General features: G+C 39.5%; 1 protein-coding gene across 4 annotated transcripts in view; it reads right to left on the bottom strand.

Moving 5' to 3' along the window:
- LOC132979467 (unconventional myosin-IXb-like) overlaps window positions 1-20,404 on the bottom strand; it is a 32,417-nt gene that overhangs the window by 1,600 nt on the left and 10,413 nt on the right. For 2 of the 4 annotated variants that reach the window (XM_061045303.1, XM_061045304.1), the window contains 34 exons: window positions 19,392-19,515; window positions 19,009-19,098; window positions 18,794-18,910; window positions 18,258-18,392; window positions 17,693-17,814; window positions 17,082-17,223; window positions 16,565-16,754; window positions 16,319-16,394; window positions 14,991-15,080; window positions 14,840-14,879; window positions 14,566-14,688; window positions 13,247-13,327; window positions 13,033-13,143; window positions 12,739-12,861; window positions 12,018-12,167; window positions 11,692-11,822; window positions 10,488-10,829; window positions 10,212-10,293; window positions 9,765-9,962; window positions 7,942-8,051; window positions 7,751-7,830; window positions 6,106-6,293; window positions 5,198-5,305; window positions 4,838-5,008; window positions 4,699-4,740; window positions 4,499-4,610; window positions 4,300-4,373; window positions 4,002-4,194; window positions 3,075-3,203; window positions 2,685-2,790; window positions 2,375-2,506; window positions 2,086-2,209; window positions 682-782; window positions 471-595 (listed from right to left, as the gene is read on the bottom strand). In XM_061045303.1, coding sequence (XP_060901286.1) covers window positions 471-595; window positions 682-782; window positions 2,086-2,209; window positions 2,375-2,506; window positions 2,685-2,790; window positions 3,075-3,203; window positions 4,002-4,194; window positions 4,300-4,373; window positions 4,499-4,610; window positions 4,699-4,740; window positions 4,838-5,008; window positions 5,198-5,305; window positions 6,106-6,293; window positions 7,751-7,830; window positions 7,942-8,051; window positions 9,765-9,962; window positions 10,212-10,293; window positions 10,488-10,829; window positions 11,692-11,822; window positions 12,018-12,167; window positions 12,739-12,861; window positions 13,033-13,143; window positions 13,247-13,327; window positions 14,566-14,688; window positions 14,840-14,879; window positions 14,991-15,080; window positions 16,319-16,394; window positions 16,565-16,754; window positions 17,082-17,223; window positions 17,693-17,814; window positions 18,258-18,392; window positions 18,794-18,910; window positions 19,009-19,098; window positions 19,392-19,515 — 4,262 coding nt within the window. Of the gene's footprint in view, window positions 1-458; window positions 596-681; window positions 783-2,085; window positions 2,210-2,374; window positions 2,507-2,684; window positions 2,791-3,074; window positions 3,204-4,001; window positions 4,195-4,299; window positions 4,374-4,498; window positions 4,611-4,698; window positions 4,741-4,837; window positions 5,009-5,197; window positions 5,306-6,105; window positions 6,294-7,750; window positions 7,831-7,941; window positions 8,052-9,764; window positions 9,963-10,211; window positions 10,294-10,487; window positions 10,830-11,691; window positions 11,823-12,017; window positions 12,168-12,738; window positions 12,862-13,032; window positions 13,144-13,246; window positions 13,328-14,565; window positions 14,689-14,839; window positions 14,880-14,990; window positions 15,081-16,318; window positions 16,395-16,564; window positions 16,755-17,081; window positions 17,224-17,692; window positions 17,815-18,257; window positions 18,393-18,793; window positions 18,911-19,008; window positions 19,099-19,391; window positions 19,516-20,404 lie in introns of all 4 variants that reach the window. The other 2 variants (XM_061045306.1, XM_061045305.1) reach the window with 2 other exon arrangements.

Genomic DNA, 20,404 nt, shown 5'->3' with positions numbered 1-20,404 from the left:
CAAATGTGCAGATACAGTATTTATCATAAACATGTGAAAGCACACATTCCCGGTAGAATACTTTGTAATGTTTATGGCATATTTCAAATGTTTATCTCACAAGAATCACAATGTAGGATGAAATATTTGGGGCCATGATAACTTTCAAACCTCTGTCTCTGAGTGTTATAAAATGTTTAAAAGCAGGGCTGACTGTTAGAGAGTATTTGATAAGATTCTTTGACCTTTTGACTAAAAACACTAGGTGCAGCACGTTCGTCTAACCCAGAACATTTCATGCATACTGAGCCCTTCATTATAATGTTTCTGTCATGCATTAGATCTTGTCTTTTTTCTACAGACAGCTGTGATTTGTTTGTATAATATATACCATGAACGATTGCAGGGAGACACCATGAAACAATAACTTTAGCCACAAACTGTCTCCTTTAACCCAGAGGAAGGTGAAGGTACCTTACCTCCCTACTGACCTTCCGAGTCCGGGCTGTCCAGGTTGTCTTCGAGGCTCTCTGTGCTCATCCACGATGATGAGTCCATGTTGTCGTTATCAGAGTTGTCTTGCTCCAGGTCAGGTAACCTGCAAGCCAAGTCCACCCTGAAAACAGCAAAACAAGATCTCATTTAAAGTCCCTGAAATTCATTGCACACAGTGAAGTTCACTCTAAAATACTCTCATCTCACTTTTCTTGCTTTATGGACTTGATCCTGTCGATGAGGGTCCTCTCCGTCTCATCTGAAGGCATCGGTTCTGGAGCGTCCACCTCTGACGACTTTTCAACAACCTGCACAGAAATCAAAGAAGTCATGGTGTAACCGACTTGATCAAGACACTGCATTTATTTGCAAAAATTAACAATTTCTTTGAATTTTAAACTGCCGTAAAACTTCAATTTACAGCCCAGGCTTTTATTTACTTCAGTCTATGAATGACCCTGCCTTTATTTAGGACAGGAGTCAATATCAGACAGGTCAACAATTATTTTCAAACCAAGCTCATGCACAGAAAAGATCGGAAAGACTATAAAATGAATAATTTACACCAGAAGGAAAATTTAACTTTTTAGATAATTGGGATATTGTTAATAAATTAAATAACACATTACTAGTTTGATCTTGCTTTGTAAGACAGCTCATCTAAGCCAACCTGCTGCACTGCTTTTTCTACTTATTTTTGATCAAACTAAAAACTATTCAATCAATAAATGTACAGGCCCTCTACCTGAGACCTTCCTTTATTTGTCAAAACTTGCAGCAACACCAAGCTCGTGAAAGGGACTGGGCCCTAAATAGGGATGGACTTGTATTTGAAGTTTTATGGTACTTTTGGAAGTTTTCCAAAGTTTAACAGTTGAGTGAGTTTATTGCAAGTTAAGTTCTTGATTTTAAGTCTTTGTTGAAACTTTTCATGAAAAATTAGATGCCAGCTTCTGACTCAAGCATTTAGTGGTAACTGAAACTACAGACCTATTACAGATCAGTGGGCGGGACCTCACTCCTAGAATCTAAAAGCAACGTCTGCCATCTTGCTTGGAAGCTATGCTAACAGGCTCTATGGAGAAAGCTGAGAAGAACCGATGTTTCAACTTCAAACTGATATGGATGAAAGTGATTTTGATGGTCTTGTGCTCGAATCGGATGTTCCTGGCTATCTCTACGAACCGCAATATAGCGACGAGCAGTTAAGGCTGATGGAGTGGCCTGCGGTACTGTGCATTCTGGGAGATGTTGTCTTTCATCCACATGAGCCAAAAAAACACTTTCTGCATTTTCTCAGTCAAGATGGCACCAACTTCAAAATTTCACATTTCTACTTCATATATGACCCAATTTCAATACAGATTCATGTTTCAACCGGTGAATTATCTCTTTAAGTTAACCTCCTGGCAGACAGACATTTAAAACACTTGTGACTGTGAATTCAAAGTATCAGTGATGGTTCACTGTTTCTGTGGCACAGCTTAGGCTGTCTTGATGCATTAAGCATCCCTGCAATATACAGCTGTCCTGACAAACTAACAAACTGAAATGATTGTAGGAAGCTGATTGACTGAGTTTTTAGATCAAGGCCTTGTACATTTCTCTCACCGTGTTTTGTCTCCTCAGTTTGAGCTGATTGATAGCCAGCGCCTCAGCGTATTCCAGCTGCTGGATATTCTGCATCTTCTCGTTGTAGCGTCTGAACTGCTCAGATATCAGGACCTCCACACACCTGCACACAACAGGGTCAGAAATCAGTACACACCCACATGTCAGAGAACACATGTAGTATTTTAAAGCCAGGGTTTTTCTAGAAGAGGGAGGACTAAAAATGAAATAAAGACAGTTAAACTCCTTGAGACCATGGGAAGTTATAGAAAGTCACTTTATGACTCACTTTGTAGTTTTGGATATGTCCTTCATGCCAAGGAAAGGGTCATTGACATCAGGTGACCGAAGGATGCAGGGGGCGAACACGATAGCAAGAGAGCTTGGAGTCATCTTGTTGTGCTCTTCCTCTTTTGCAACCCTAAAAAAACAAACAGATCAAGATCTCACATGACTTTCATTAACATGGACGATCATCATGACGAATGCACGTTTTCTTTTTGTCACCCTTGTTTTAATGCACTGGGGGAAAAAACATTTTGTTCTGGCAATGCATAAGAAAGATTATAGTTCAAAGAGAGTAACAGAGATTTTTCAACCTGACAAGGTGAAAGATGAGCCGCTCCAACGTGTTGAAATTAGCAGGAGGAAGTTCATCCAATTTCTGATAAACAGCTCTTATCCTCTCCGATTCCTCTGGCAGTTCTGAGGACAAAAACATGGAGATCAATGAACCAGCAAGAGTTCATTTCCAGATTGGACATTTTCTTATTTGAATTTCCCTTGGGATAAAATAAAGTATCTATCTATCTGTTTCATGACCAGACTTATTACAAGATTTAAAGCAGAGTGTAAATAACAATCTTTCAACCTATTGCATGATAAAAACTATTTTGATAAAGATGCACAGTACAACTACAGACCAACAGGTTTAATTCAACTCCTGTGGTTTACACTTTAAAATGTAGTTACTCTCAACATTCACTGACCTGCTGCATGTAGAAAGTCGCTGTAGAGAGAAAACGTCATGAGGGGGTCCGGCAGCTCTCTGAGCCAGCGTTTAACCAGACCTGTGATGGTGTGGATCGGGTATTTCTCTAAACAGACTCCATCAGGATCTGATGGCAAAAAGATGAAGAAGAACAAACCCATGAACACACAACATTCTTCTTTTAAAAGGTAGAGAAATAGTTTTTTGCTCAGCGCAGCATGATGAAAAAAATATTTCCAAGATATTGATAGAAGGAAAGAGTTTTAGGATCCTTAAAATGTCTTCAGCTGTTCCACACATGGAGCTGGGTGCTCTCAGAGAGGGACCTGAGACATTCAGTGGACTCCTTCTCTCAGGCAGGATCCAGAATTCAAAAGTACTGGAGCACACTAATGACTTAAGGCAAATTTATTGAGGTGCAAAGGACAACAAACTTTCTTTGGATCCTGCCTGAGAGGAGTAAACTGAAATATATTTTGATCCTTAAAATGTTTTTGTTTAAATACAGTTGGCAATTCATCACAGGTTGAAATTCTGTACTCTAGCCTATTTACAAAAACATAAAAAACAAACACATTAGCAGATGAGGAACAACATTGGAAAGACACCAAAAAAGGGGGAAAAATAGCTGAAATGTGAGAAATTAAAAGACCTAAAATATCACAAATATTTTCAAGTCTCTTGCTGGTGGTAATTTGATGAACTTTAAGTCCACAGTAACTTTTCATTTGACTTCTTGTCATTGCTGCAAACCGAACTGCTAACTGGATTTGTTTGGTTGAATTTATTTATTTAACAGGGACAATGCAATTTAACATAATTTCAATACAAAGCATGAAACTGATGTGCTGTACAGGGTGTGACATGATTTCTTTGTTTTGTTTTTAAAGCTTTTCTTCCAGCTGATTTGCAAAGAATATCTTACTGGTCTGCAGAATCTGGTGGAGCTCCCTGGCTTTACAGGTTGAGCCCGACTTGCGGTAAATTCCCTCCGTGTAGAGGCCGTTCAGCTCCACGTGCATCAGCAGGGAATCCACCACTTTGGGTACGGGGTTGGCTTTACTGGTGAGGACACACACCTGCACCCCGAAGTGCAGCGAGCCTGGTACACTGTCATCCTATCACGAGCAAAGACGAGACGAGTTTATAGCAGAAGGCCACGGGAAAGAAGCTGTGTATATTTTAGGAAATATAAAATAAAACTTGTATTCATTGCTTCCTACCTGCCTGGCGCACCGTGTCGAGCAGTCTGTGATGATTTTGTCCAGGCATTTCTTGTGACATATTAACTTGCAGGCTTCAAAGAAAAAACACAAGTAAGAGTAAACATTAATGTTCACTTTCTTGTGTTTTTTTTTTTTTTTAACTCCAAATGTTGTACATGTGCATGTGACTTGTGGTGTTGCAGTTTCTTGAACTCACCACTGCACATGTAGGCCTTCTCCATCCCCCAGATGTAGGAGCCGCACAGGTCACATGACTGCATGATGTTGACTTGGTAAGTGCTGAACCGATGATCCAGAGGACTATTGAGCTGAAGAGAGGATGTACAAACACTCTGATTATTTATGTGGATTTTATATTGAGACAGTTTACAGTACAGGTAAAGACATTAGACTTACACATAAGTCCTTTTTCCTCCTCTTCTTGGTTGTCTTTGTAGCCTGAGAGTAACCACACGAGAGAGTTACGAGTCAGTATGACAGGTAGTTTATTTATACCCACTGGCTTGGCTGATCTACATCAATTCTCATTCTTTACCTTGGTTGGTTCAGAGTCTGCTTGTTTGATCTGGCCCCTGATGAAGCCGTCCAGCACAGACTGAAACAAGTTGACCACCAGCGAGACTTCAGACTTCTGCTTGGGCCCTGCGAGCGTACCGACCTTGTTTACGTAGCCCTTCATCAGATCTTTGTAGCCGATTTGAGGCTTCTATTGGTCACAAAGTGAGATAGGAAGTAGGAAAAAGAACAAGGTCTTTCAACAGGTATGAAACAATGACCATGCAGTGATCATGAACTGTATTGTTGCACTTGTAAAATGTACAAACAGACTGATCCCTCTGTCATTTCCTCCTAGATGTAAACGTTTTATCGTACAGGGGAAAGGCGTTGAACTGACCTTGACGGAGTACATGCCTTTGATGGTCTCTCTGAACTGCATGGTGGATGTGTGGAAGATCTTCTCTGTTGGTGACAGCTCTTTTATTCTAGATTGCAGCTCATTCACCTGGGGATGAAGATGAGGAAGTTATGAAGGTGAAGTACTTTCCTATTTTCTTCCTTTACATTATAAAGAGAGTGAGAGAGAGAGGGGGGGGAAATGACGTGCTGCAAAGGTCCCGGACAGGAACACAAAAGGGGAGACTTGTGTGGCTTGTGCCTTCCTCGACTTGCCATTTGAGGGCTATAGAATTAAAAAAAACTATTTTAAGAAGATAAATATAAAACTATTCCAATCTTGTAAAGCTTCTCTGAGTTTCCAAAGGCAGGAAGTCCAAGATACAAATCTAATAGAGAGAATAAGAATAAAATACGGCTTTTAATTCTCTCATCCATGACAGCTGAATGTTTAAATAGTTCAAATGTATCATTTCCATCGGGTTATTATCGGTTTATTTTTCAACAGAACTTGGCTACAGTATATGACAAAACTGGCATATCTACTGGACCAAGAGTAATATGTGGGTCAAGATATGGAAGAGTTCGAAATAAAACCTGAGATGGCAATCTGTGCTCCACATTCAATCAATCAAAAACTTTATTTGTATACAGTTTCACTTTTCATACACCGAAGTATCTCAAAGTTCTTTACATAAAAATAAATTAATCAGCAACAACATGACTCCCTCCCCCACCCCACAATCAAAGAACTAAGGTCAGAAATAACTAGATAAAAACAGGAAACACTATCATTCATTCTGAAAAACTAAATGAGACAACATGAGTTTGAAATGTAGGTCTTGAGTTTGCGTTTAAAACTATTCTATACCTGTGCTCCACATTCCCCTCATCAGGTGATGACCTCACCTGATTTCCCAGGAATTCGTCCAGGTCTCGAAGCTCTTGGGTGTCGGTGATCTCACGGTCGAGAGACTTGTTCCACTGCGTCGTCCGAGTGGACCGGCTTATTCGAATGGTGGGGTTTCGACTCACCCGCTCATTGTCCTGTTTTGGCATGTGGTATGGATGCGGAGTGTAGCTACCCAGAGTCATTGCTGTCAGACAATGGAAGAAAAGGAAATGAAAATATACATTAAATATCTACTCTGTCTATTAAGGGATCTGAGACACCTTCTATACAATTAAATGTAAATAAAATATCTTTACTCAGTGGAGCCGCTTGATAACACCTTAAGAAAATAAAGTTTAGTTTTACACCTCTGACTCATCTCCAGATGGCAGCAGAGAGAAGGTGATGTATGATAGTAAACTGTGACCTACATTTGTGAGATATTAGAAAATCAACACCAACATTTACAGAAAAAAAGTACACGTAAATAAAGAAATTGTCCCTTTTATCTTCCTTTATTTCACCTTTAGATCTTTCCGTCTAATAAATCCCTTTTAGTCAACACAATGACACTTATCATTGTCCCTGTTGCTGCCTTCAAAGTACACTGTATGTGTGTTAGGGTTGTCATGATACCAGAACTTTAAACTTAGATATGATACAATAAGAAAAACCTCAAAAACAATTTAAATTTGTGTGTAATTTCTTGTTTTTTATAACCAGAAATGAGAGACACACCTCTTTACACTCTCTAAATTATATTAAGATGTTGGCAATGTTTCGGCACCAAAATGTTAACAATGTTTTTGTGCAGTTTAGACATTGCTGTCTCTTTTTTGTTCTCGGCTTCTTTTGGTTTAAAAAAAAAAGCCTGAAGATCTTTCGTTTTGTATTCAAGCTCTGGTTCTTTCAGATAGTTGGTTCTCAACTCGTCTAGCCTCAGGACCCACTAACCCACTCCTCACTGACAAACAGCGACACAAATTTCTGATATTTTTTCAACAATTCAGATTAATGTAATAAAAAAATGGTGCAGTTTGCAGGATTCTGTCAACTGATTTGTACCTCAGACCGTGCACGATGACCAACTAAACCAGACAATCAACAAAACAAACCCTTTTAAAAAAGCGATTAGCAGACTGTTTGACACCAAGGTTTTTTTTACAGGCACTTTCTTGCCACCCACTGATAACACTTCCGCGACCCACTTTTGGGTCCAGACCCACCAGGGTCGAACCACTTTTCTAGACTAAATCAATAATTAAAGGAACAAATATTTTATTGTCTTTTAAAAAACAATTAAAAACGTTAATGTTTAGACAGGCCTCTGGGTAATCAGGTCCACCCAGTGCACCTACTCATGTTTTATTGTGCCAATTATTGTTCCTGGTTATAGCAGGATTTTATAATGTCGTCCATGACGTACTCATTTTTTCTTTTTTCATTGTATGTATGCTCTTGTTGTTTTTTGTTGATCTAAAGCACTTTGTGAACTTAGTCTGCAAAAAGCGCTATATAAAAAATAAACTTTATTATTAAAACACATGGTATCAAAAAGCATTTTTTGACCATCTTCATGTGTATTTTTTAAATATCTGCTCTGTACTTGTGAAAACATTAAGGTCTCTGCTTTAGAGAATACATCTTCAAACTTCTACTTACCGGTTTTATCTGAAGGAGATTCACTGTTGGGGGAATATTTAGGAGCGCGCTTCTTTAGGAATTTACTGAGAAACCAGATCCTGTAATCCAAAGACAGACTGTATCAGTTCTGTGCAGTGACATAACGTTTATGTTTTACCCAATGCTTAGAGCCTTGATGAATTTAAATTGATCTGAGAGACGGGTTTCACCTCTCAGGAGTTGTGAGTTGTGATTGGCGAGATCCTTGTTGTCCGGACTCTTCATCGTTTCCTCTGGCTGGAAGACTGAACCTCGACCCATCAGGCTCCGCTGGTAGCCGCTACAGAATCAAAAAATGTACATCTTCTGAGTCACAGTATGAAAACAGAAAAGACCATTTAAAAAAAAAAAAAACTTTGAACAGGAAAAACTAAATGTGTTCAGATGTCAGAAGAACCACCAGCTCCTCCACCACCACCAGGCAGGATCAAGTATTAGTGGGATAATGGTAGTCCTCCACCATTTTTTACTCCTCATGCAAAGCTCCACTATCACCCGCCACCAGCTGGACTTTGACCTTTTTTCGCTTTGGTAAGTTAGTACGATCAAAGTTAGTTAACAAATCGATGAAACTTTGTCAGTGTGTTATGATCATGAACACTTGTTTTCTACACACAGAGGTGAGATTTAATGACACATTTACAGATTTTCATATTCCCTTGTAAATATATTCATTATTTGATGTGATCGGCTGTATAAAGTTTTGAGTGATATCTAGGGCATGACCGATTAATCGGCCAGCCGATAATGTCGACCGATATTAGCATATCCAGACACTATCGGATAATTTTATCGCCGATATTACTAGATTTATTCACCAGTCAAATAGCATTTCATTTGAGTTTCACTGTATTATGCTAGCAGTTTTCTGTCACCAGTAGAGGGCGCTATATGGATTTCAACAAGCATTATCACTCTCCAAGTGTGTCAAGCGGTGACGCACGTACATGCGCAGTTACTTTCCAGTGGAGTGACCATCTTGTCTTCATTATAAATCTTTTCCACAAGGTGTTTGATAACTGCATTTGAGGGATCGACACAATAAATGTGTTTATCTAAATCTATCTATCTATCTCTACCGATGGAACATAGAAGGTACCAAATCGGTGGATAAATCCCACATCGGTCGGGCCCTGGTGATATCAATGTTTACATGAGAACAATGATTGATTTTGAATGATTTTGAGAAAAACTTGAACACTTGGGTTCGTGTTAATTTTTGCACTCCCTATACCAAAAAGGGGTACATCTTCATTTCTTTGCTGATTTTCTCTTATGATGCATTGATAGAGCCTTCTGACATAAAACAAACCCTGCTGTCTTTTAACAGTCAGCGGTATAACTCATGAATATCTGCCTTAAAACAACGTAAATAGGAAGTCGTTTGTGAATCGTCTTGTCCGACACCGACCCTGTGGCAGCAGTCTGAGGCATTCAAATGAGTTTACAGAAAAAAGTCCATCTTGTCCCTGATGGTTTGTTTTTGTAGCTCTTAAATTGGCACCAGTTTGAGTTTTAGTCCGTTTCATAATAAGTTAAAAACTTTCTGATAAAAGCTTTTGATAAAAGTAAATGCTGTCTTACACTGTATATGATGAACGTTCATTTGCATTAATGTTTTAGTACTTTTGATCTGTAAACACAAAAGGAAAAAAAAGCTAAAATAACTGAAGTAAAAATCTCTTCTTTTTTAAGAAACCAAAAAACATTGAAGTAATAGTGACTCATAATTTTCTGCAGTATTTTGAAACTTATCCTGCAGACTAAGGGCTTCTTTTAGATGACGAGACAAAAAAGGTAAAAACTGAGCTTCGAGATTTCCTCGTAGTTGCTTTCCTTAAGCAACAACATATTTTTTTTGTCCTGGGCTGCAAAGCAGAAATAAGAAGTCTCAGAACAATGAAGCCGTCAGTCAGGCATTCGAGGCATACACATGCAAGGCCTGCATGCAGGGGAGCGCCGCTGAAGGTCAAAACGTCTCTTCGGTCAGTACCTTGACCTGAGTTTTGAAGTCCCGGACATCCATGCTACTGACACTGCTCTTCATTACTGACCCAAGGGGGCTGATTGGAGGCAGCGGAAAGCTCCAGTACTCTCTCTCCTTGGAACCCGCAAAGTTAATCATCAAACCGCTACGGGTGTAGGCTAAGCGCCGCCTGTGTTTGGGCAGCTTGCGGAGACGCACGTTGACCTGATTGGGCCAGGAGAAATGATGAGGCACAGACTGGGAGGCATTCTCGTACTCCTTTGAAATACGCCTCCATTCATCTGTTTGTCAGCTTATACCACATATGACCACTGTACATAGACAAAGCCCTACCTAATGTTTACAGGATATTTACTACAGCTATATGAGGAGCAAAAAGAAGAAACCGTTAAGTGTTCTCTATGTGGATACAGAGTTTCTTCGATGATGTAATGACTTATTAGCATCGTTTACCTTGCTGGTGGAAGGGGAGCTATCAGAGCCGGAGGAGCTGATCTTTGATAGTTCATCAACAGACATGGACTTCCCCTTGCCCCTGGTGTTGCAAAAGAGGAATAAGAGCAGAGCTGTGGATTATTGTGAAACTAAATCCCCCTTCAATTTATAGTAACATCATCAAAAACTTGTTGCCAAGTCATACTTTCACAATACAGATACGAAAGAAATAGAAAAACTTCCAGGTGGGCAAAGGTTTGGAGTACCTTTGGAGTACCTTTGTGGAGTACTTACTGAAATCCTTCTTTCGAATTGTCTCGTCGCCGCAGTTCTGGACTGGAGTCATCGCTCTGTCTTTCCCGCCACTTCTCGGCCTTCTCCTTCATGCCCCCCATTTCTGTATAGCGCTGCAGCGAGCTGGCCTTGGGAGGGTTGGTGGAAGGATCGTCGCTGCAAACTTTAGGGTCCAGTGGGAGGGAGAGGGGTCTGTTCAGAGGGGGAGGAGAACCTCTGCCCTCTCGCTTCTCCCTGCTCCGGTCTCTCTGTGCTGACTGGCCGTTGACCGGGTCGGGCTCCTGGGTTCTGCTGGGACTCATCTCAATTTTGCTCTGCCTCTTGAACTCTTTTTTTGTCAAGCTGTTACAGGAGAATCACTGAATCAGACTGGCAGCAGACTCACTGTACTCTGTGCATGCTAATGGTTCACTATCTGCATTAACTCTGAGTTTACCTGTATGCACAAATAGTTAAAAATAATGACTTCATGTTCAGTCGTTAAAACCTGGACGGATATGAACCTGTTATGGCGTATGGCAAATATATCGGCTGACTTTTTGCAAGCTTTCCAATATGTTTATGCAGTATAATATTTGTCCACCAGAGGGAATGGGACGCACATTTTTAATATTAAAAATTCCTTCTCAACACATATCTTTACTACTATAATTCAAAAACAAAATCTACTTTTGTTAAACATCCTATATCATCAAAAAATCTGCTTCCTCACTCATTAACATTCTCCTTGAATACCAGCCTACCTGTGTGACATTCAAACCTAAACACACAAACATGCTGCCAGAGAGACGGCCCTTGTGTAAAAAGTGCTTCTGAGACTTTAAAAAAAAAGCAACACATGTAAGCAGTCAGAACGTTTTGAGTAGAGGCTGTTTGAGCCGCTTGGACTTTAATGCTGCAACAACCAATAAATGTTTTTTTTTAAATGCCTCTGTTGCTTTAGAGGAGAGTTTTTTTTTTCAAAGACCAGCACACCAATAAACATAGCTCTTGAATAAACATTCTGTCAACGTGTGATTTTAAATGCAGCTTTCCTGAGAACAGTATTTAGAGTGAGGTTGGGTGGACGGCATACAAAGGCACTACTGTATATACTTCAATCATTCATGTGTTGTTTTTGCCTCCTAAAAGCTAAGCTTGAATTGTATAATAGTGTTAGTTTATTACATTTCTGCAATGTAAGCAGAGTAAGTTTATTAGTTACCTGTCCCGTCCAGGCCGTGCTGTACCCTCATTCTCGTGTGGGTGCTTTGACTTCTTTAGGGAACTCCTCCATGCTGTCTGGATCACTGTAGCAGCTCTGTTTTCTTTCTCATAAAACTCACGCCAGTTCCTCTGGAAAACACCAAACTCCTTGTTCATTAAAGCCGTCTAGCACGTTCTGTATTTGCTCAAAGATCTGAAAAATATTTATTGTTATTCAAAGGACACTAAGCTGACGTTCAAGAGGATATCCTTAGAAAACTGTAACAACGGGAGTGTTTTGATTGTGTTGTAGCTCCATGAGGAGATTGCCTCTATAAACGGTACCTGTATAATCATAGTGGCATCTTTCTTTTGCAGGAAGTGTAACCTCATCAGACAGCCACGGAACCAGCGCTGCAGAATAATGATGTGATGCATCACTTTTCTGTTCTGTGAATCTTGTAGCAGTTGTCTCTCCTTCTCCTTCAGGAACACCTGAGCAGGTAAAAGAAAAGGCGACATCAAGGCCCTGAAACACCAAGGAGAACGTCGATCGTCGGCCCTAGCTTTTGTTGCTACCCGATGTCCCCGTCTGCCATTTTTTTAGGGCGATTCGACATGTCGCTGTCGGCGCGGTCGGTGAGAGGAATCACTCTGATTGGCAGTTCAGTTAAGCGAATCAGGGCACGAGAAGAAAAACGGAAGTGACGCAAGCAGGTGAAGTTACTGTGTGACCTGAAGTGCATTTCAGTACATAAATGACTTCGTATTTGACTTTCCTATGTTTGCATGTCTTTATGTAAAGCAGGAAAACCACAATGTTGTTCTACCACAGTTGACCATAAAACTACTCCCTTATGGGACATTTGATATTCAAAAACATTTCTGCATGTCAGGTTTTAAATCCAAAAAAAGACACATTAGACAAACACGGTGTTGCATGCAGAACTCCTGGGTAATCCAAATGTGAAGAAAGGATCTCATATGGCAACAGCACTTCAATCCCCTGGACTTTGTGAAACAGCAGAAATCAAAAATAAATGACTGCTGCTGTAAATATGTTTACCTGTGTTTTCCCGATTTGATAGGTGTTCTTGTGTAGCTCCATCCTCACGAGAAGTTCTGTTATATGCTCGGGTGTTGCCGTAGCTCCTTTAGGTAGCAGCATTCTGAACTTTTTTACAAACTCCTGTCAGCGAGAGAAAAACAAACTATCAGAAGTCCAAATATACTTCCCTGTCATTTTAAAGCACAGGCATGCCTTTTCATCTTTAGACTACTTTGAATGTACAGTGAAGTAGGAGAGTTATTTACATTTATATATGATATATAATAACATCTTTTTCTAATGATTGCAAACCTCAAAAGTGTATTTGGCGCTGTAGCCAGACTTCTGGACGTTAACAATCTGCCCAATGCCGGAGTACTTGATTTGCTGCAGCACGAGTTCGTCATCAAAGTGGAGCTCCTTCTGTGAAAACAAAACACTCTCGCTGTGATCGACTGTCTTATACAGAACACGTGTGTAACTTAACAGCATGTTGCCACTGATTCACAGATGATTTTTTTTTTACCTTCTCAGCATTGGAGCGAAGACAGAAAATGAAAAACGGCTCTGCTTTTTCCATCGTCTCCATCAGCTTCCCGAGCGAGGCCTGTCGGACGCATAAAAGCTCAATGAGTGACACAGTTTACTACGATGAAAGGAATCGTAATGAGATTTCTTTATGCTTCTACTGTTTAGTTAAAATTTAGTTTGCTACTTAGTTAAGTAAGACAGAAATGTTATAAAGACAGTTGACAAACCAGAGAAAAACATTGAGTGAGTTTTTATTTAGTTTGTCAAACGACAAACAAATTTTAAGTCAAGATTTATTGCTTAATTTTAATATTTAAACACGATTAATCGCATGTTTGAAATTCCAATAATTCTCATTTAAAAATAAAAACAGTTACGCTTTTATTTTGAATACATGTCTCAAAGTGAGACTACTTTACCTGCTGTACCAATTTAACTCTGCTTATATTTTGAAATAAAGCGAGGACCTTGTGGTAGATTGAAGGTTACGACATTAACTTAAAGATGGAAAAGGGAACTCACTTCAACTAACTAAATGAAAACTGCTCAAAGAGCGGTAACAAACTGAAATGTTTGATGTTATGAGGTGGATATTACTTCAAACTTTCCAACTGAGCAGTCTGCTGGATATTTGAATGTCTCATTTAAATAAAATAAAAAAACTCTCAGTTTCGTTCTTTTCCATCACTGTGACTACAGACACTGAAGGGGCTCATCTACGGTGCGCCTAAAGAGACAAAATATCATGCAATAACAAAAAAAAAGCATCAATTTGAAACCTTAATAAATCGCAATAAAGTAGTTAATCGTGACAGCCCTGATTAAAAGTTGTTAGCTCTACAGTAATTTACTAAAGTGGATACTTGAGACTACAGCTCAAGACCTTCAGATGGACTCTACGGACCTATGTGCGTGGGAAGCATGTTCATATAAATAACAGAGTGTAAACAGAATTTCCCCTCTGGGCTTAATAAAGTATATCAAAATAAAAAAAAAGCTGTTTTGTTTTTAACAGTGAAATTCTTCTGGAAACACATCAAACTATTAATGTGCAAAACAATGCATCCTGAAGGGATTAGAGGAAGAACAATAACCTCATAAATACTTAAAAGAAAACATGTGATTTAGTGTTCTCATTCCCAAATGTTGTCCAAAAACAGAGAAGAAACAGGAAGAATACGCCACCCGGGAGTTCAGATAAAATGTTTGATAAATGTAGAACTGACATGAGATCCGAAGTGCCAGATGTGCTTGATATATGTTGCATCATGAGACGAGCATCAATAGTCAGAAAATACATTAAAGAGGACAGACCTGGAACTGGGCGTTCACTGTGGGGGGCTTTGTCGTCCTGTGAGGGTGGAAGATAACTTTGCTGGTTCGGTCATGTGCAGTCAGGCCAACGATATGTTGGATTGAGCTGAGATTCACGAGGTTCTGTTCATTAAAGCACAAACATCTGTTAGCATTCAGTGGACACATTGATGGACAGAGGATTGAGACGAAGAATTACAACTGAATCTCTATTCAGATTTATGCCGAATTATTAAAAGTTGAATCAAATCTGCACACATTATGATGCCTCTACCTTTGGAATCAGCTGCTTCTGTCGACCAGCTCGGCTCTTTCTGCAGACAGTACAAACAAAATATATGACTCTTCAGCTTACAGCTATGGAAACAGACTTAGAGAAGATGATAGTCAACAAATTAAATTCCAAAGGCATGAAGCTCACTTACTTCTTCTGCTCATAAGATGTATAGATGTCAAATACGTCGAGAGTCAGATCGTCAGAGCGATCGAAGGAGAAATCCAAGGTCAGGCTGTTGCTGGAAATACAAGAGAGAGAGAGAGATGCTTTAAATCAATCTGCAAGGAGTATTTTCTTTTCTTTAATCTCTAATTCACATTAAACTTAAGATGTTCAGAATATGTGTGTTGTCTCTGAGGGTCATACTTTGTATTTTTAAAAAATGTCATAAAGGGAAAACCGTTTAAATGAATTTTCAATATGTTTGTTGACTCTTAATCTGATGAGGCCTCTGCCTGTCTACTATCCCATTTATTCTGGGAAAACTCCCCCTGACATGCAACTAGCCCCTGATCCACATAAACAAGTACTGTACACGTAGCTTCAATACTTCCTCATACAGACTCTTAAATGGGGGGACATTTTTATTCTCCTTTAATACTGGTAAGACCTGCAACACAGCTCGAGTAAGAGACCCTCCTTCCTCTTAGAGACTTGTTTATACGTCACCTTTAATAATGCTATCGGTCTAAATGACATTTCCTAAAAGAGGACATATTATACCCCTTTTCCCCCTTTTTTCAAACAGTCCCCCTGTGGTCTAAATGAAACATCTGTGCTGTGCTTTGGTCAAAATATAACATGAATGAAGCACCAGAGGAGGTTTGTGACCCTGTATAAACCAGCTCTCTCAGAACGCTCCGTTTTGGTGTGTGTGTCTCTTTAAATGCGATGAGCCCCCCCTGAGTTTTCCCCGTAGACATCACTCCTCTGTAGCGAGAATAAAAATGGCAGACCTGCTCAAAAGTTTTGTTCTAGGCTAGGGGTGGAGTCCATGGGTGGAGATACCAGGGGAGGGGAGGGGAGGTTATTTTTATTATCAGAATCCCACTGTGACATCACAAGGAGAGCACATTTGAAACGGAGCATTTTTCTCTGTGTTGTAAGACTTATGCAGACCACAAAGGACTGGATGGGTTTATTTCACATTTTGTGGGTCTGTAGACACTCAGGTTACCCAAATATATGTTCAAAAACACTGTAAAAGTGGATTTTTCATAACATGTCCCCTTTAACAAATAAAATGTTAACTAACTGATCAAAATTAGTCGGTGAGTGAACAGAACATAACAAAGAAATGTCTGTTTCTGAATGTAAACTATCATGGCTGATGGAATTACTCATCAAATATTAATGCTCTGAAACTTAGTCTCTGTATGATCCAAACATTTTGAACTCACACAATGAAAATCAGTGGAGGTTTATGTGGAGGATAGGCATGTCAGTGGACTCAATATCCACTATAACTGAACTTACCTGGACAGCCTGTTGATGGGACTGCTCTGCTGTCTCATGTATTTGAGAGATATCCGGGAGTTATGTCTGCTTTTAACTGAGGTGACAAAACAGCAAGTCAGTTGTATATTATCATTAAAACACAATATTTCAATCACATTTTATTAACTAAAGTCAGGTAAACTAACATGCTATTGCATCAAAAACACACAAACACATCCAAGATTAGCTAAGAATGAAACTGGATTAGCAAACATTGCTTCTTACTCAGTTCAGCCCGCTTGCGTCCCATGTTTTTGAACACTGAGAGGATGCGGATGGTGGCTCTAAGGACTCCCCATCTGAACTGCGCCTCCGGACTCGACGCAACCAAGTGATGCAGGAAAGACCGCTCACTGCTCCGTAGAAGTGATATGACCTCAGGACGCATGTGCTCAGTGTTTTTCTCCCGGAAATCCTGAAGAACAAAAAAAATTGTTCACTTTTATTCTAGCTTTAGATTTAAAAAAAAAAAAAAAAGGAATCTGTGCTGTGCACATTTATAACATCATTCACATCTTCAAACTGCACAGTGCAACAATTCTGAGTCAGTTTGGAAGAAGGAGCCTCGTTAATGATTCACTTCGTTTGAACACGTTTCCTGGCTTTTCCCACAGTAGCTTTTTAAACAAGGCTGCTGCACGCAAGTTCTGGGTTTCAGTTATCAAGCTGTTTCATATCAAATGTAGACAGGGACAGTTTTTATTTACTCTGTAGAATTAAAGGAGTCTGAAATATGCTGCACCTTGATGTTATACTTGACCCTGCCAGCAAAGTGTTGAATAACAAAAGATGACTCTGTATCTGAAGCGGGTGAGAAGAACGGGCTGTCATGATGCTGCCTCTTCAACTTGTTCATCAAGGTTTCATCCGTGGCCTGAGGGCAGCTGAAAATACACAGAGAGAGGGACAGAGGGTCAATATCAACACATGATATGAGACGCAGATTGTGTGGAAATATGGAAAAAGACTTGAGACAGAGTACGTCTGTTGTCAGGCAGGAGAGAGTGAAACATAATAGCTATTGTTAACCAGCAGAGATGCACAGATTGATATCGATGTGTAAAATAATAATTCAGCATATGGCCGGATGTTTCTTCCATTACTTTTATGTAATTCATCATGTCTGTTTTTCAAATACGCCATAAAGTCTGACATACTCAAACTGCATGTCGCTGATATTTCCCTGAGATGGTGAAAGATTCTCACACTGCCAACTTTTTCTTTAATCTTGGGCCATGAAATCAAATTAGAGTTTGTCCAAGAGCAGGTGACTTCTTCTGCCTGACTAAAAAAAAAAGTTGAACCCTTCGGCTGCCACTTTGCGCCCAAATGTTTTAGTTGAAGTTCACCTACCTGCTCTCCTCGTCCAGCAGTTTAAAGAGTCCGCTTGATTTGTCGCCGATCAGCTGAATGCAGCCACTGTTGTCAGAGTGGTCGATGTTTTTCCAGGTGAGGCCCTCTGACACATAGACCTCCTGGAATATATTTCAAACACAACGATGCATTGTTAGTCAAACAGCACAAACAGAAATAAGGACAACACACTAACATAGTTACCGTGGTGTCGGCAAGTTTTAAGCCTCCTTGAAAATAAAAACAAACTGAAATGAGACAAAAAATGAAAGCACTAAATTCTTAATCACAGATTGAAGCTACAACTGAGATAATGATAAAATACACAATAATGTATCTGTTTATAAGTTCATATAAAAAGAACATATTCTGGTCCACTGACTACGCTAAGTACTTCTTACACTGCAGGTCAAATTCACCTGTTCACACAGAGGCTGTTCTGTAAAGTGTCCTTCAGTTTTAACTAATCCAATTCATACACATTCACACGCCGCTGACAGAGCAGCAGGAGAAATTTAGGGTTCAATGTTTTGCCCAAGAACACTCAAGAATGAGAAACACCTACTTGTGCAAGCTTGAAGATGTGCTGGTTGTTGTAATATTGCAGTTTCTCGTTGGTGTAGTTGATGCACAGCTGCTCAAAGCTGTTCATGCGGAGGTTCTCAAATCCAAACATATCCAGAACACCGATGGACAAACACTAAAAAACAAGAAATGAGCAAACAGGACAATTTATAACTGTCATACAAAAGGCAGCCTACTTAGTACATGTTTATGTCACTGATGAGCTAATTTAATGGTGTAAATTCCTGCCAAACTACAGTGTATTTTTTGTATTAATCCAACTACCTAATGACTTTAGATTTATGTGTGCATAGATTTTTTATTATTCCCTTTTCAGGACTTAAAAAAACCCTCAGACTTAACACATACAGTTGTGTTTATTGATCAGATGCAGAAATGTAAAAAAAAAAATCACTCTACCCATTTTGAGTAGAACGTTTCAAAAATATTTATGTTGTTATTTGAGTAAAAATGGCCTCCTGTTATTGCTCTTTATTAACTTAGTAGTCCTTGCCTTTACTCTGTTACATGACTTACAGAGACAGAGTCCTTGATGTCCTGTCTGTTCAGCACTGCATGGTTGATGTGAAGGATGATCCAGTCAAACAGGACGCTGTATAAAGACTTGGCCATGGAGTCCCGCACACTGTAGGCCTGAACACACGGAAACGTCAAACAAAGAAAGTTAGAAAAGAAAAGAGGGGGCTTTGGATGAACCATGCTAAATCTTACAGTAAATTTAAACTCTGTACCTCATGTAGGTTGTACTGTGAAAGCACAGAGGCGTTGGCACTCACTACTCTCCTCTTGGTCAAAGTCTTCACCAGAAGCTCCTTTTTCACCTTGAAAAAAAATATAAAAATAAAATGATTACGACAGCTCAACACCACAAATAATAGAAAGAGAAAATACTTCTTACAGCTGAATTTGACCATCAGAGCAGGTTACAGCATGTTTGTTCTTTAACAATACACAGAATTATTTTAGGTGTAGCGATGACGCACACAGTTCATCACACTTAGTAGATTAGTCACACTCTTAGATTTCATCCTGAGTGTAGCAGTATTGAACTAGAAAGTTAAGACTTCATGTCCTTGATTTAGAGGAGTTTGAACGTTTCAGTGTAGAGACGCACTTTCAGGAGGTCTGACAGTGAGGACAAAACTTCATCAGGTCCCACTTCCAGGACTTCACTGTCTTCAGACAGTGTGAAGGTCACATTGCCCAGGTGAAGGATCGCCGAGAGGATGGAAAATATGCTGCAAGGTGGAAATACAAACAGAAAGTGTTGGCATGAGGATTTTGGGTTCTTTAATTTAAGAGGTGAAGCGAACGACTTTCTGTAATTCCAAAATTTCCTACTAAGTCAATCTTTTTCATTCTAGTACACAGGTTGATACAGGAGGAAAAAAGATCACCCAACCACAAACATACATTAGTTTTGCCTTGAACTTTTATAACAATTGTATTTTCAGTTGTATTGCAGAGTTAAAATGTGTTTTATTTTGGAACAAATCACATCATGATATTCATTCATTCAAATCTGACTTTTTCCATATTTTGTGCCTTCAAATCAAGTTTCCTTTTTCCCAGTCTTAAACTTAAAGCTTCACATTGACTGGTTATTCTTCTCACTCCTTTAGTTGTATCTTTTTTGATTTCATTATCTCTTATCTTTTCTTTCTTTCAACCTTCCTCGCAGTTCATCAGTGTGTCCACGATAAATCAAAACAGATGAGAAACTTGTCTCCGGCTAACAGCAGAGTCTGATATACTAATCATTGCTGTGTTGACAGTCACATATCAGTGCTGCCTTCAAGCAGGCACATAGTACTTAAACAGCTCACAGTAGCTGATATCAGTTTTCTTTCCTGATAACTCATTAGCCACAGAAACAAGCTGCACAATCAGGTCACAGATACCGAGGAGGTTCATACTACTCTGAACGTTGTGTCTTATTGTGGTTATTCACCGGGGGAGCTAACAGGAACAGGTTACAAACAATGCTGTACATTTTTTTTTTTTTTTTTGTGCGCACTGTGTCCCGAGGCTGTCAGGCACTCATTCACATGCTTGCTGCATTTTTTCTCCTGCTTGACTTGACAAGCTCTGACCTGTTACTGACAGCAGAACAGAAAGCAGGAACTA

Source organism: Labrus mixtus, chromosome 8 (assembly GCF_963584025.1).
Source record: "Labrus mixtus chromosome 8, fLabMix1.1, whole genome shotgun sequence".
Taxonomy (NCBI): domain Eukaryota; kingdom Metazoa; phylum Chordata; class Actinopteri; order Labriformes; family Labridae; genus Labrus; species Labrus mixtus.
Note: the sequence above shows the minus strand (reverse complement) of the source record. Positions and strands in the feature narration are given on the sequence as shown.